This window comes from Scyliorhinus torazame, chromosome 19, assembly GCF_047496885.1.
Source record: "Scyliorhinus torazame isolate Kashiwa2021f chromosome 19, sScyTor2.1, whole genome shotgun sequence".
Lineage (NCBI taxonomy): Eukaryota > Metazoa > Chordata > Chondrichthyes > Carcharhiniformes > Scyliorhinidae > Scyliorhinus > Scyliorhinus torazame.
Genome location: NC_092725.1, coordinates 36,050,244 through 36,066,706, shown reverse-complemented (window position 1 = coordinate 36,066,706; position 16,463 = coordinate 36,050,244). Strand labels below are relative to the sequence as shown.

Genomic DNA, 16,463 nt, shown 5'->3' with positions numbered 1-16,463 from the left:
CAGACCATCCAGCGATGTTGGCCGCCGTGGTGGCAGCCGCTCATGTCTATGTTGCCCTGGATGAGGAGGAGGAGGAGGAGGAGGAGGAGGAGGAGCGTGCCAGAGAGGCGGCGCAGGCTGCCGCAGAGGGGCAGGCGGCAGCCGCCCAGGCTGGAGGGACACCTGACCGACAGGACGAGGAGGGGGAGGAGAACGTCGCGGCCCCACGGCAACGGAGGCACCCGAGGGTGCCCCGTGTGTACCGGCCCCGGCAGTCATACCAGGACCTCACGGACCGGGAATGCAGGAGGAGACTCCGGATGAGCCGGGAAACCGTGGCACACATCTGCCACCTGCTGGCACACCTGTCACCGCGTGGCACTGGCGGGGGACACCCTCTCCCCGTGTCCGTCAAGGTTACGGTGGCCCTGAACTTTTATGCAACGGGGTCATTCCAGGCACCGAGTGGGGACCTGTCCGGCATATCGCAGACATCGGTGCATCGGTGCATCCGGGCAGTGACAGATGCCCTTTATGCCATGGCGCACCGCTACATCCGCTTCCCCGTGGACCGGGCCAGCCAAGATGCCCGGGCCGTGGGCTTCTCTGCCATTGCCGGGTTCCCCATGGTCCAGGGCGCGATCGATGGGATGCACGTCGCCGTGCGGCCACCTGCAGATAACAGGGCCGTGTTCACTAATAGGAAGGGGACCTATTCGATGAACGTACAGGTGGTCTGCGACCACCGCATGATGATCCTGCACGTCTGCGCCCGTCACCCAGGCAGTGTACACGACTCATTCGTGTTGTCGCGGTCATCCATCCCCGGCATGTACGAGGGACGCCATTCCCGGCTGAGGGGCTGGTTGCTGGGCGACAGCGGCTACCCATTGCGATCGTGGCTGATGACGCCTATACGGAGGCCACGCAATGAGGCGGAGAACCGCTACAATGATGCCCATGTAGCGACAAGGGGAGTGATCGAGAGGTGCTTTGGCGTGCTGAAGATGCGTTTCAGGTGCCTGGACCTCTCTGGGGGCGCCCTCCAGTATCGGTCAGATAGGGTCGGCCGCATCATTGTGGTGTGCTGCGTCCTGCACAACATAGCCCAGCAGAGGGGCGATGTGCCGCAGGCAGAGGAGGACGGAGTGGAGGAGCAGCAGGAAGAGGCCCAGTCCTCCCCAGATGAGGGGGATGGGGGCAATGGTCAGGGCAGATGGGGTAGACACAGACGGGTGGCTGTCCACCGTTACCGGCTGACCCAGCGGGCACGGGACAGACTGATAGCCGCCCGCTTCACTGACTAGATGGGCGTGGGAATCGGGTAGTATGGCCACAGACCGCACACCATGACAACAGCCGACCACCCACACCCCCCACCCATCCACCCACCCAGCACCCTCACCCCCCTCCCCAACCCCACACACCCCACCCGCATGCACACCACCCCCCCCACCCCCAATTGCCGATCCACCGGCGGCACAACGGGCCGGGCTCACCCAGTTGCGGGTGGACGCGTGTCTATCGCAGGCCATGGAGAATGATGACAACCCGCCTCCGATGAGCTCCTGGCTCTACATCGTTGGACTATGTCTGACCCATGGCCACAGTACCACCATCCACCCGGACCATCCCTGCATGCGGCTGTGACACTGCAGCGCACGGTCCCGTCCTCTGCCCGGGGGATGTTAATGGCGGCCCAGGGGGAAGGGGGCAGACTCACCTGGGGCTGAGGTAAGACCACCCCTCACACACACACTTGCGCTCAACGTACATGACACCCCCGCACACTTTGGACAGAGCACAAAGGCAGCTTCGGTAGGTGTAACATTGACTTTAATAACCAAAGGAGTTCATGCACGTGCCCTAGCGCCTAAAACTCATCTGTGCCCTGCACCCGTGCCAACTTACTCAGTGTCTAATTGTTTGGCCTTACGGGCCCTTTGACTACGTCTACGTGGTTCCCCAGACGGTACAGCAGAACTGGAGGTGGACTCCTGTGATTCCTGCCCTCTGACACTGGATCCCTTTGGCGGCCGTTTCCTGGGGCGTCCTGGCCTAGATGGGCCAGGCTGCGGCCCGGGCGACTGGGATGGCGAGCTGCCAGCCTGTCCTGCCCGTTGCCCACCCGATGCACCTGGGACGGAAGGGGGGGAGTCCGAGGTGTCGCGGTGTACCGGGACCTCCCCTACAGAGGGAGCCGGGACGGACCACACCACCTCCTCCTCCCTCGGGGTGCCCGATGGCCCCCAGGCCTCTACATGGGTGGGGGATGCGAACGGACTGGCCATCCGACGCGCTCCCGACATCTGGCGCTGCCAGTCCTGGAGGCCCGTGCTGGTATCGACAGGGGTCTGCAGGTTTGCAGCCATGGAGCCCAGGGGGTTGTCGAATCCTGTCTGCGACAGTGCGACGCCAGCTCGCACATGGCCACTGGCGCCGATGCCCTCAGCGATGGCCTGCTGAGACTGGGCCATGGCCTGCAGAGACTGGGCCATGGCCTGCAGAGACTGGGCTATGGCCTGCTGAGACTGGGCCATGGCCTGCTGAGACTGGGCCATTGCCTGCTGAGACTGGGCTATGGCGTGCTGAGACTGGGCTATGGCGTTGAGCGCCTCTGCCATCTGGCGCTGGCACTGGCTCATGGCCTCCTGTGAGAGGGCAACCATTTCCTGGGCCACAGACGCCGCCTGCACGGAAGGCCCCAGGCCTCGCAAACCGTTCCCCATGTCTGACACCGTCGCACCCATTGCCTCCACCGCGGACGCCACCCGTGCGGTGTCAGCCTGGGTGGCACGCATGACCGGGACCACTCCCAGCTCCTGGACGGGGGTGGACTCCTCCACCTGCGACCGCAGCCGCCGCAAGCCACCCGTCACCCTATTCGCTCGTCTCCGTGTCAGTGGTTGCATCGGATCTATGTGTGGGTGTGGTAACTGCAGGAACCCGGGATCCATCTGGGCGGCAGATGTTCGCTTGGCCTGGGAAGCCCTCCGACCGCCCGGTCCCTCTGCTGCTCCTACCTCCACCTGCTGTACCGGGACGGCTGTGTTGCGCGCACCAGTGAGTGTACCAGACGCCTCATCACTAAAGTGCCCAACCGTGTTTCTGCGATGGTGGAGGGTGTTGGTGACAGCAGTGGCGTTGTGTCGTGCTCTTCGTCCCACTCTGAGTCCATGGCACTTTGGGGTGGGGGTTCGTCTCCACCCATCCACTCTGAGTCACTGTCCGGTATTTCGTCTTCCCGGGTAGGGGTGTCCTGGGTAGTGCTGTCCCGGGTAGTGCTGTCCCGGGTAGTGCTGTCCCGGGTAGTGCTGTCCCGGGTAGTGGTGTCCTGGGTAGTGGTGTCCCGGGTAGTGGTGTCCCGGGTAGGGGTGTCCTGGATAGTGGTGTCCTGGGTAGTGGTGTCCTGGCTCGGATGTGACGGGGGCCTGTGGCTGCCCCCCTCATCGCTGGGTGGTCGCTCCCGCACGTGACGGGGGTGTCGTCTCCCTGTTGCTCCAGGTCTCTCCGTCTCCCGTGGTGTGCGAGGGGCATCCTGCGGGCGTCGCATGCTGGAGGGTCCGGGTCTCTCCGTCTCCCGTGGTCTCCGAGGGGCATCCTGCGGGCGTCGCATGCTGGAGGGTTCGGGTCTCTCCGTCTCCCGTGGTCTCCGAGGGGCATCCTGCGGGCGTCGCATGCTGGAGGGTGCGGGTCTCTCCGTCTCCTGTGGTCTCCGAGGGGCATCCTGCGGGCGGTCTGCATCTGCGGGGATGGGTGCCTGGACGTTTGGTCCTGCGATACACAATGAAGCATGCATGGTTAGACATCAGGCAGTGATCAGGTGATACGGGGGAGGGGGATATAGGGGAGGGGGGATATGGGGACGGGCTGTTGGTGGCTCACTTGCTCGTGGGGCCCCGACCTCTGCATCAGCAACCTCCCGGTCCTCAGGTCCGCCAGCCAGTTCCAGGGCCCTTTCCTCGTGTACGGTCAGTGGCCTCTCATCAGCGGGCCCTCCTCCAGTCCTCACATGCTCCCTATTGTTGTGTGCGCGCTTCTCCTGGGGGGGGGGGGGGGTGGTGGCAGGGGTAAAAGGCAACAGTGTTAGGCAGGTATATGAATGCACGCCATCGGTTGCGCGTGCATTGCAGAGGTTAAGGTTAGGGCTGGATTCACTTGGGGATATGGGGGATATGGGGGAGGGGGGGATATGGGGGAGGGGGGATATGGGGGATATGGGGGAGGGGGGAATATGGGGGATATGGGGGAGGGGGGGATATGGGGGAGGGAGGATATGGGGGAGGGGGGATATGGGGGATATGGGGAGGGGGATATGGGGGAGGGGGGATATGGGAGATATGGGGAAGGGGGGATATGGGGGATATGGGGGAGGGGGGAATATGGGGGATATGGGGGAGGGGGATATGGGGATATGGGGGAGGGGGTGATATGGGGGAGGGGGGATATGGGGGATATGGGGAGGGGGGATATGGGGGAGGGGGGAATATGGGGGATATGGGGGATATGGGGAGGGGGGATATGGGGGAGGGGGGGATATGGGGGAATATGGGGGAGGGGGGATATGGGGGAGGGGGAATATGGGGGATATGGGGGAGGGGGGATATGGGGGATATGGGGGAGGGGGGATATGGGGGAGGGGGGATATGGGGGATATGGGGAGGGGGATATGGGGAGGGGGGAATATGGGGGATATGGGGGAGGGGGGATATGGGGGATATGGGGGAGGGGGGATATGGGGGAGGGGGGATATGGGGGAGGGGGGAATATGGGGGATATGGGGGAGGGGGGGATATGAGGGAGGGGGGATTTGGGGGAGGGGGGATATGGGGGATATGGGGGAGGGGGGATATGGGGGAGGGGGGGATATGGGGGAGGGGGAATATGGGGGATATGGGGGAGGGGGGATATGGGGGAGGGGGGGATTTGGGGGAGGGGGGATATGGGGGATATGGGGAGGCTCACCCTGCCTGCTCTGACGAGGTCGTTCACCTTCTTGTGGCACTGGGTGCCTGTCCGTGGTGTTAGGGCCACAGCGGTGACGGCCTCTGCCACCTCCCTCCACAGACGCCGGCTGTGGCGTGGGGCAACTCTGCGGCCGTGCCCGGGATACAGGGCGTCCCTCCTCTGCTCCACCGCGTCCAGGAGCGCCTCCACATCGCGTGACTCGAACCTCGGGGCTGAGCGACGGCCAGCCATCAAGTCGGGTGTTGCGGTCGGCTGTTCCGGTCGGGTGGGGGGGAGCTGCGCGGCCTTATGAGCCGTCACGCCGTGCAGCGCGTATGACGCTGCACGGCGTGAACCACTGCGCAAGCGCGGATCCCGTTACGTCGCTGCTAGCCCATTTCGGGCCGCAGAATATCGGCCCATTTTTATGACGTGACGCAAGTGTGATTTGCGCCGTTTTTTGCGCCGATCGGCGGACTTTCCGCCGATAATGGAGAATTTCGCCCCAGATCTGTAACTTTAAAACACAAGTAACCTTTTGTTATGGACAGTATTATAATTAAATTACCTACTACTTTCTCAAACCATCTTTTCCGAACTACCCCCACTCTCTAGTCACACACACAAACAAGAACACAGAGGGGGAAAGGGTGGTGGAAAGGGAAAGAAAATATTAATAAAAATAAAAAGATTAGGATCTTTGATGCAATGGGTTGATTTCCAGTCAATAACTTTCTGAAGTTCAGGCTTTCATTTTGGAACTTCTTCATTCTCGGCTTGAGATGCTTTTCTCTGGCAAGGTTGTTTACCTTCTCTGCAGACTCAGCATCAGTTTCAATGATAATAATAATCTTTATTGTCACAAGAAAGCATACATTAACACTGCAATGAAGTTACTGCGAAAAGCCCCCAGTCACCACATTCCAGCACCTGTTCGGGTACACAGAGGGAGAATTCAGAATGTCCAATTCACCTAAATTCATCTTTGGATTGTGGGAGGAAACCGGAGCACCTAAAGGAAATCCACGCAGACACAGGGAAAATGTGCAGTCTCCACACAGACAGTGCCCCAAGCTGGGAATCGAACTTGGCGCGGTGAAGCAACAGTGCTAATCACTGGGCTACCATGCCGCTCATCATGTACATGGCAAAGAATGTACCAGGCACTCACTGATTTCAGAATAGAGCAGTTCTTTACTTCAACAAGCAGGAGAGAGAGAGTGTTCCTTTCACTGCCAAGGTCTAATCACTTCAGCTGTGTTCTCTCAGAAAGCATTACACAACAGCCAATCACTGATCCTTTTCAGGCAGAACACAGTCCCTGGCCAACCCATTGTTTACCAATTAACAAATCAAACCGATTCCCTCCAAAGCTGGTTCCAAATATCCACTCGGTGATGAAGAGTCTGCCTTCCCCGATACAAAATACAAAACCTTTGAACACAGTGTCCTGACAAGCAGGCTGTTTCAGCTGTGAATCTTCTGCTTAAAGGCACATCCCGGACCAAAATAGAAAAAAAGAAAATAAAAGAAATGGGAACAAAGGAAATAAAGAGGAAGAACTCTCACAATCTACGTTAGTCTGCAGCTGCAGAAACGCCTATCTGTTCCCTGAACTATCAAATCACCCATCACTTTTGCTGCTCCAGACTTCCTTGAACTGCTCTTTCAGATAAGCTATCGGTGGTGTCAAAAACTTGGCTCTGGCTGGATTCCCCAGATAAACAATCACTCTTACCAATTGAATACTGCTTGGAGAGTGGGATTCACTTGGTGGACTCCTGAACACCTGGTGGGTCACCCATTCCCTATTCCCAAGCTGCGGTGTGACCACATTTATAAATGTGCTATCCACTTAGCTCTCAGCCTCATGAATACACTGCAGTGACCACGGTTGCTGCTGAAGTTTGGAACCATCAGACTCTCTCCACCTCTCGCACTATTTCTCTATTCCCTCTACTCTCTGAATTCTCTCCACTCTTGTCCGGTTTCTCTCTTCCCTCTGTTAACTGAACTCTCTCCACCTCTCATCCTATTTATCTGCTCTCTCTATTCACTGAATTCTCTCCACGTCTTGTCCTCTTTCTCTGATCCCTCTGTTCACTGATTTCTCTCCCGTTCTTGTCCTGTTTCTCTGATCCCTCTGAATTCTCTCCCCTTCTTGTCCTGTTTCTCTGATCCCTCTGTTCTTTGAATTCTCTCTACTTCTCGTCCTGTTTATCTGCTCCCTCTGTTTACTGAACTCTCCACTTCTCGTCCTGTTTATCTGCTCCCTCTGCTCACCGAACTCTCCACTTCACGACCTGTTTATCTGCTCTCTCTGATCTCAGAACTCTCTGCGGTTCTCATCGTGTTTCTCTGTCTCTCTGTTTTCTGAACTCGCTCCTCTTCTCATCCTGTTTCTCAGCTCTCTGTTCTCTGAACTCTCTCCACTTCTTGTCCTGTTTATCTGTTCCCTCTGTTCTCTGAACTCTCTCCACTTCTCATCCTGTTTCTCTGTTCTCTGAACTCTCTCCACTTCTCATCCTATTTCTCTGCTCTCTGTTCTCTGAACTCTCTCCACTTCTGGTCCTGTTTCCCGGCTCCCTCTGTTCACTGAATTCTCTCCACTACTCGTCCAGTTTCTCTGCTCCCTCTGTTTCCAGAACTCTCTGCGGTTCTCATCCAATTTCTCTGCTCTCTCTGTTCTCTGAACTCTTTCCACTTCTCGTCCTGTTTCCCAGCTCTCTCTGTTCTCTCAACTCTCTCCACTTCTTGTCTGGTTTCTCTGCTCTGAATTTTCATTGCTGCTTTTCTGGTTCTAACACACCTGAATCAAGAAACCACAGCTCTGTACACTGTTTAAATATTCTGAATTTAGTTAGCAGGTCAGTTGCTTCCCATTTCAAACTGGGGAATTTTGTGGGCATTCTGACAACATTCATCTGACCTTCTTTCTCCTATTGTACCTGGGACTATTGTTTCTGTCGCTGCTTTTGACGAAGGTCCACCCCTTTATAACCACAACCTTCTCTGGCCTGATTTTTATTCCTTTATTTTGTTTGTCTCTCCCCCTTGCTCACCATTTATCCAGCCCATACCCTGGTCACTCACCTTATCCAACTGAGCTACCCTACTACTGTGCTGGCCCTCCCAACACCGTCCTACTCCCCAACAAGGATCCATCAGCTTTTTACCTGAGCATTCTCTCTGTACTGTGTCTTCAAAGCTTTTCTGTGCAGTCAGCACTCTGTGATTCCAAATGCTCTGATGCTGTAACTTCTCTCAGTATTCTGACTTTCAGGGAAGCGTGATCTAGGCTCAATCTCACTTCAGCCTGGAGATGACCAGTTTTAGAACAAGGGTCGTCTCACATTAAATAGCGCAATCTAACACTGTTCATCATGTCGTTCATACCTATACTTCACCCCGTAGCGCAGAGCACCACGCCATTAAGAAGGTATCACTGCTGCTCACCATGTTGAGTGTGTCTTATGATACTCTAAAAGCACCAATCTCTCATAAGGAATTGTGAAATTGTGTTGTTGGCTCATTACTTAATTCTAGGTATATGTGAACATGGATGAAAATCTTGAAGGCATTATGAGCAGGGCAGTGTGTCTGTGTTCCTCTCCAGGCTGAAGTTAAAGTGAGCCTGGATCAGATAGCACACTTCCCGCAAAGCGATGACATGTTTCTATTTCTACAACACATTGGGCAAGTGCACGGTCAATTCCAGCCCCACGCATCCCAGAGTCACAACACAACGGAATTAAGCAATAATTCTTTAAAAAAAATACCCAAAATCTCTGGCCCTTGGCTGTCCAATAATTATAGTCACCAGGGGCGAGATTCTCCGACCCCCCACTGGGTTGGAGAATCGCCGTGGGCCTTCGTGAATTCCGCCCCCGCCGAATTCTCCGAAGGGAGAAAAGTCGGCGGGGCGTCAATCGCGCTGCACGCCTCGGAAAATAGCATGGGTGGGCGCGAGGCAATGGATTTCGGGGCTGCTGATATTCTTCCGTCAAGATGGGCCGAAGTCACGTCGTGGTCACGTCGGCGTAAATCAAACCACCTTTCAATCGGCGTGAACCAGTGCTCAAGGTTTACGCTGACCAGCGTGGAGGTGGGTGACAGCCTGGGGGGTTGGCCGCTGGAGAGGCGATGGCGTGGCCGCAGTCTGTATGTGTGGGGGAGAGGTGTGTGTAGGGTTCTGTGTGCGGCGGCGGGGGGTGGTTAGAGTGGGCTGGGCTCCGGGGGAGGGCCGGGAGGGGGGGTGAGTGTCGGGGACGGGAGGATGACTGCCGGGGAGGGAAACGGGCGATGGGGGTCCGTGCCGGGGAGGGGGACGGGGGGGATGGGGGTCTGTGCCGGGGAGGGGTTCGGGGGTCCCTGCCGGGGAGGGGGACGGCGGGACGGGGGTCCGTGCCAGGGAGGGGGAACGGGGGACGGGGGTCTGTGCCGGGGAGGGGGACGGGGTCCGTGCCGGGGAGGGGGATGGGGGACGGTGGTCCGTGCCGGGGAGGGGGATGGGGGGGGGGGGTCCGTGCCGGGGAGGGGGGTGCGAGGGCAAGTGAGTTGGTCCACCTGGCCAGGTGCTAGCCTCCAACAGTCGGACCCATGCGGTCCATGCCACCTAGCTGGGGGAAGGAGGGGGTATGGGCAATGATGCCCCCCCCCCCCTCCAGGCCGTCATGTTTTCCGGTCAGCCAGCGATGCTGGCCGCCGTGGCGGCAGCCGCCAATGTCCATGTTGCCCTGGATGATGATGAGGAGGAGGAGCGGCCAGAGAGGCAGAGGGGCAGGCGGCAGCCGGCCAGGCTGGAGGGACACCTGACCGACAGGACGAGGAGGGGGAGGAGGACGCCCCGTGTGTACCGGCCCCGGCTGTCATACCAGGACCTCACGGACCGGGAATGCAGGAGGAGACTCCGGATGAGCCGGGAAACCGTAGCACACATCTGCCAGCTGCTGGCACACCTGTCACCGCGTGACACTGGTGGGGGACACCTCCCCGTGTCCGTCAAGGTTACGGTGGCCCTGAACCTTTATGCAACGGGGTCATTCCAGGCACCGAGTGGGATCTGTCCGGCATATCTCAGACATCGGTGCACCTGCAGATAACAGGGCCGTGTTCACCAATAGGAAGGGGACCTATTCGATGAACATACAGGTGGTCTGCGACCGCCGCATGATGATCCTGCACGTCTGCGCCCGTTACCCGGGCAGTGTACACGACTCATACGTGTTGTCGCGGTCATCCATCACCGGCATGTACGAGGGACACCATCCCCGGCTGAGGGGCTGGTTGCTGGGCGACAGGGGCTACCCATTGCGATCGTGGCTGATGACGCCTGTACGGAGGCCACGTAATGAGGCGGAGAACCGCTACAATGATGCCCATGTAGCGACAAGGGGAGTGATAGAGAGGTGCTTTGGCGTGCTGAAGATGCGTTTCAGGTGCCTGGACCTCTCTGGGGGTGCCCTCCAGAATCGGTCAGATAGGGTCGGCCGCATCATTGTGGTGTGCTGCGTCCTGCACAATATAGCCCAGCAGAGGGGCGATGTGCCACAGGCAGAGGAGGGCGGAGTGGAGGAGCAGCAGGAAGAGGCGCAGTCCTCCCCAGATGAGGGGGATGGGGGCAATGGTCAGGGCAGACGGGCTAGACACGGGCGGGTGGCTGTCCACCGTTACCGGCTGGGCCAGCGGGCACGGGACAGGCTGATAGCCGCCCGCTTCACTCACTAGATGGGCGTGGGAATCGGGTAGTATGGCCACAGACTGCACACCATGGCAACAGCCGACCATCCACATCCCCCACCCATCCACCCACCCAGCACCCTCACCCCCCCTCCCCAACCCCACCCACCCCACCCGCATGCACACCACCCCCCCATTGCCGATCCACCTGCGGTACAACGGCCAGGCTCACACAGTTGCCGGTGGACGCGTGTCTATTGCAGGCCATGGAGGATGATGACAACCCGCTCTGCGATGAGCTCCTGGCTCCACATCGTTGGACTATGTCTGACCCATGGCCACAGTACCACCATCCACCCGGACCGTCCCTGCATGCGGCTGTGACACTGCAGCGCACGGTCCCGTCCTCTGCCCGGGGGGATGTTGATGGCGCCCCAGGGGGAAGGGGGCAGACTCACCTGGGGCTGAGGTAAGACCACCCCTCACACACACACTTGCGCTCAACGTACATGACACCCCCGCACGCTTTGGACAAAGCACAAAGGCAGCTTCTGTAGGTGTAACATTGACTTTAATAACCAAAGGAGTTCATGCACTCATCTGTGCCCTGCACCCGTGCCAACTTACTCAGTGTCTAATTGTTTGGCCTTACGGACCCTATGACTACGTCTAGGTGGTTCCCCAGACGGTACAGCAGAACTGGAGGTGGACTCCTGTGATTCCTGCCCTCTGACACGGGATCCCTTTGGCGGCTGTTTCCTAGGGCGTCCTGGCCTAGATGGGCCAGGCTGCGGCCCGGGCGACTGGGATGGCGAGCTGCCAGCCTGTCCTGCCCGTTGCCCACCCGATGCACCTGGGATGGAAGGGGGGAGAGTCCGAGGTGTTGAGGTGCTCTGGGACCTCCCCTACAATGGGACCCGGAACAGGACCCAGCACCTCCTCCTCCTTCGGGGTGCCCGATGACCCCCAGGCCTCTACATGGGTGGGGGTTGCGAACGGACTGGCCATCCGACACCCCCCAGACATCTGGCGCTGCCAGTCCTGGAAACCTGTGCTGGTATCGACAAGGATCTGCAGGTTTGCAGCCATGGAGCTCAGGGAGTTGGCCATCCCTGTCTGTGTCTGGGCGACGCCGGCTGGCACATGGGCAATGGCGCCGATGCCCTCAGCGATGGCCTGCTGAGTCTGGGCCATGGCCTGCAGGGATTGGGCCATGGCCTGCTGAGACTGGGCCATGGCCTGCTGAGACTGGGCGATGGCGTTGAGCGCCTCTGCCATCTGCCGCTGGCGCTGGTTCATGGCATCCTGTGAGTGGGCAGCCATGTCCTGGGCCATAGACGCCGCCTGCACGGAAAGCCCCAGGCCTCGCAAACCGCTCCCCATGTCTGACACCGTCACACCCATTGCCTCCACCGCGGACGTCACCCGTGCGGTGTCGGCCTGGGTGGCACGCATGACCGGCACCACTGCCAGCTCCTGGACGCGGGTGGACTCCTCCACCTGAGACTGCAGCCGCCGCAAGCTGGCCGTCACCCTCTTCGCTCGTCTCAGGTTCGGTGGTTGCATCGGACCTATGGGTGGGTGTGGTAACTCCAGGAACCCGGGATCCATCTGGGCGGCAGATGTTCGCTTGGGCTGGGCTGCCCTCCGACCGCCCGGCCCCTCTGCTGCTCCTACCTCCACCTGCTGTACCGGGACGGCTGTGTTATGCGCAACAGTGAGTGTACCAGACGCCTCATCACTAAAGTGCCCAACCGAGGTGAGTGTTTCTGCGATGGTGGAGGGTGTTGGTGACAGCAGTGGCGTTGTGTCGTGCGCATCGTCTGACTCTGAGTCCATGGCACTTTGGGGTGGCGGTTCGTCTCCGCCCATCCAATCTGTGTCACTGTCCTGTATTTCAGTCTCCTGGGTAGTGGTGTCCTGGGTAGTGGTGTCCTGGGTATGGGTGTCCTGGGTAGAGGTGTGCTGGGTAGGGGTGTCCTGGGTTGTGGTTTCGTGGCTCGGCTGTGACGGGGGCCTGTGGCTGCCCCTCTCGTCGCTGGGTGGCACACGCCTGCGTCGTCGCACCCGCACGAGAGGGGGGCGGCGTCTGCCTGTTGCTCCAGGTCTCTCCGTCTCCCATGGTCTCCGAGGGGCATCGTGCGGGCGTCGCATGCCAGAGGGTCCGGGTCTCTCCATCTCCAGTGGTCTCCGAGGGGCATCCAGCGGGCGTCGCATGCCAGAGGGTCCGGGTCTCTCCGTCTCCAGTGGTCCCCGAGGGGCATCTTGCGGGCGTCGCATGCCCGAGGGTCCGGGTCTCTCCGTCTCCCGTGGTCTCCGAGGGGCATCATGCGGGCGATCTGCATCTGCGGGATGGGTGCCTCGATGTTTGCTCCTGCGATACACAATGAAGCATGCATGGTTAGACACGCAGGCAGTGATCAGGTGATATGGGGGAGGGGGGATATGGAGGAGGGGGGCTATGGGGGAGGGGGGACATGGGGGAGGGGGATATGTGGGAGGGAGATATGGGGGAGGGAGGATATCGGGAGGGGGGATATGGGAGATATGGGGAGGGGGGATATGGGGACGGGCTGTCGGTGGCTCACTTGCTGGTGGGCCCCCGACCTCTGCATCAGCAACCTCCCGGTCCTCAGGTCCACCAGCCAGTTCCAGGGCCCTTCCCTCATGTTCGGTCAGTGGCCTCTCATCAGCGGGGCCTCCTCCAGTCATCCCATGCTCCCTGGTGTTGTGTGCGCGTTTCTCCTGTGGGGGGGGGTGGTGGCAGGGGTAAAAGGCAACAGTGTTAGACAGGTATATGAATGCACGCCATCAGTTGCGCGTGTATTGCAGAGGTTAAGGTTAGGGCTGGATTCACTTGGGGAAATGGGGGAAGGTGGATATGGGGAGGGGGGATATGGGGAGGGGGGATATGGGGGAGGGGGGATATGGGGAGGGGGATATGGGAGGGGGGATATGGGGGAGGGGGTATATGGGGAGAGGGGAAATGGGGAGGGGGATATGGGGGAGGGGGGATATGGATATCGGGCAGGGGGGGAGGCTCACCCTGCCTGCTCTGACGAGGTTGTTCACCTTCTTGTGGCACTGGGTGCCTGTCCGTGGTGTCAGGGCCACAACGGTGACGGCCTCTGCCACTTCCCTCCACAGACGCCGGCTGTGGCGTGGGGCGACTCTGCGGCCGTGTCCGGGATACAGGGCCTCCCTCCTCTGCTCCACTGCGTCCAGGAGCGCCTCAATGTCATGGGACTGGAACCTCGGGGCTGAGTGGCGGGCGGCCATCCTGTCGGGTCTTCTGGTCGGGTGGGGGTAGCAGCGACTCTTATGAGCCGTCACGCCGTGCGGCGTGTATGACGCCGCACGGCGTGAACCACGTGAGCCAGCGCGGATAGCGTCACATCGCTGCTAGCCCATTCCGGGCCGGAGACATTGCGACGTTTGGGGCGTCGTGATGCAGGTGGGATTTGCACTGTTTTTGGCGCCGGTCGGCGGACATCGCGCCGATAACGGAGAATTTCGCCCCAGGTTTGTAAATTCAAACACAATGGGCGGAATCCTCCCCCCCACGCCGGGTGGGAGAATCGCGGGGCGCCGCCCGAATCCCGCCACGCGCCCCTGCACCCGCACGCGATTCTCCCACCCTCCCCAAACTGGGACGGCGAGAATCACGGTTGGCCGCTGGGAGAATCGCCGCTCGCCGTTTATAACAGGCCCGGTTGGGCCGAGCGGCCTGCCCAACACGACAGGTTCCCGCCAGCGCCATCCACACCTGGTCGCTGCCGGCAGGAACAGCGCGGGAACGCTGGGAGGGTGGCCTGTGGGGGGGGATGTCTCTGCACCGGGAGGGGCCTCAAAAGGGCTCTGGCCCGCGATCGGTGCCCAGCGGGCCGGCCTCTCTGAAGGAGGACCTCCTTTCCTCCGCCACCCTGCAAGATCCATCCAACGTCTTGCGGGGCGGCCGTGGGGAGGACGACAACCGCACATTTACGCAGCGCCGGCCGCGTCATTTACGCGGCGCCAAGGCCCGGCACGCGTAAATGACGCGGTGCCACTCCTAGCCCCCCGGGGGCGGGAGAATAGGGGGCTGGGAGCGGCCTCCGACGCCGGAGTGATACACTCCGGTTTTCACTCCGGCGTCGGGACTTAGTCTCCCGATGGGAGAATTGCGCCCAATTACTCTTTATTTATAACTAGGACACATATGAAATATGAAGTGAGTACAGCTGCTTAACATCAAGCTAATACACAACTTCCTCTTCAACTACCTCACCCTTCTACCAATGCACAGAAGATAGACAAACACAGAAGGGTGGAAGGGGTAAAAATAATAATATATAATAATCTTTATTGTCACAAGTAGGCTTACATTAACAATGCAATGGAGTTACTTTGAAAAGCCCCTAGTAGCTACATTCTGGCGCCTGTTCAGGTACACAGAGGGAGAATTCAGAATGTCCAAACTACCTAATAACACGTCTTTCAGGGCATGTGAGAAGAAACCGGAGCACTCAGAGAAAACAAACGCAGACACAGGGAGAATGTGCAGACTCCGCACAGACAGTGACCCAAGCTGGGAATCGAACCAGGGACCCTGGCGCTGTAAAGCAACAGTGCTACCCACTGAGCTACCATGCTGCCCATCATGCCGCCCATAATGAGAATTAAGGTCAAATGAATCCTTGCTTCAGGTGATGAGTTCTTTAGTGCACTTTCTGCACAGGAGGAGTATGGATTAAAGTCTCTGGTTTACAGTCTGTGATGATCTTCCTGGCAATTAACAATATCTTACTCAGATTTTACAGGAAAGGCCCTGAGCTTCACATCAGCCTGTTCTGCAGAGAGATTTGCCAGATTCTTCTTGCATCAGTCTTTTCTGCAGAGAGAGAGGTAGTTCCCACAGTGGCATTTTGGTGATTGTTTCTGGAGAAAACAGAATGGAAAAAGAGAGGTGTTCTCCCTTAACTGCCAAAAGCAAATGTGAAAGCTTCCCAGGTCCCTGAATTATTTCAGTGGGCTCAGATCCAATCACCACCCATTACCAGGCAAAGTACAGCCTTTTGGACCAATCCATTGGCCGTCAGCTAAATCAATCAAACCAAGACTCAGCCAATCGCCGGTCAGTCCACCACTCCAGTACAAACCAACACAGGTATCAGCTCAAATTAAAGACACAGGCCACTGTCCATAAATCATTCATCGATCAAAAATGTAACAGCAAAAATAAAAGTAAGGGGAAATAAAGGAATAAACAGGAAGGACCTTTACACTATCCCTAAAAGGCATATTACAACACAACATGTTGCTTGGTTGCTGTTACATATTGCTGTTTTTTGTGTATTTTATCATGCTCGCCTATTTCATTTGATTTTGAATCCACTACTGTTCTTGCAGATCAACAAAACTGGGATAGTTATTTGTGACTCGGATTCGATTCAGCGTGTGATGATGATGGATTGCTCTCGGGAACAGCTACATGCTGCACAGCTTGTGATGGTGAACCTGACATCGAGAGCAAGAGGTTGTGATGTGTACTTATCCCGGAAACCCTGCACGGACTGTGCCAAATGTCTCGTCCAAGGCAAGACTCAAACTTTAATAAATCACTGACTACACCGCACTTCGGACACGATTCAACCAAAATATTTCAGTGTCATTTTGGGTGGGTTTAGCACTGCAATCAGTCCCCCCTCTCCCTGCCCCCGCATCGCAAAACATCCCCCTCACCCAAAACAGCTCCCCACCCCCCGCATCTCAAACAGCACCCCGCACCCAAATCAGCCTCTCAACCCCCCACATTGCCAAACAGCCCTTCCAGACCCACATCAGCCCCCCATCCCCCATTTCTTTTGCAAAAAACACAC

At 58.4% G+C, this 16,463-nt stretch overlaps 1 protein-coding gene across 1 annotated transcript in view; it reads left to right on the top strand.

Moving 5' to 3' along the window:
* The window catches only part of LOC140396658 (uncharacterized), a 51,788-nt gene extending 35,579 nt beyond the window's left edge, over positions 1-16,209 (top strand). Inside the window, exon 6 of the mRNA XM_072485453.1 lies at positions 15,994-16,209. Within this exon, the coding sequence (XP_072341554.1) occupies positions 15,994-16,209 (216 nt within the window). The remainder of the gene's footprint in view (positions 1-15,993) is intronic.
* Positions 16,210-16,463: the final 254 nt, after the last annotated feature.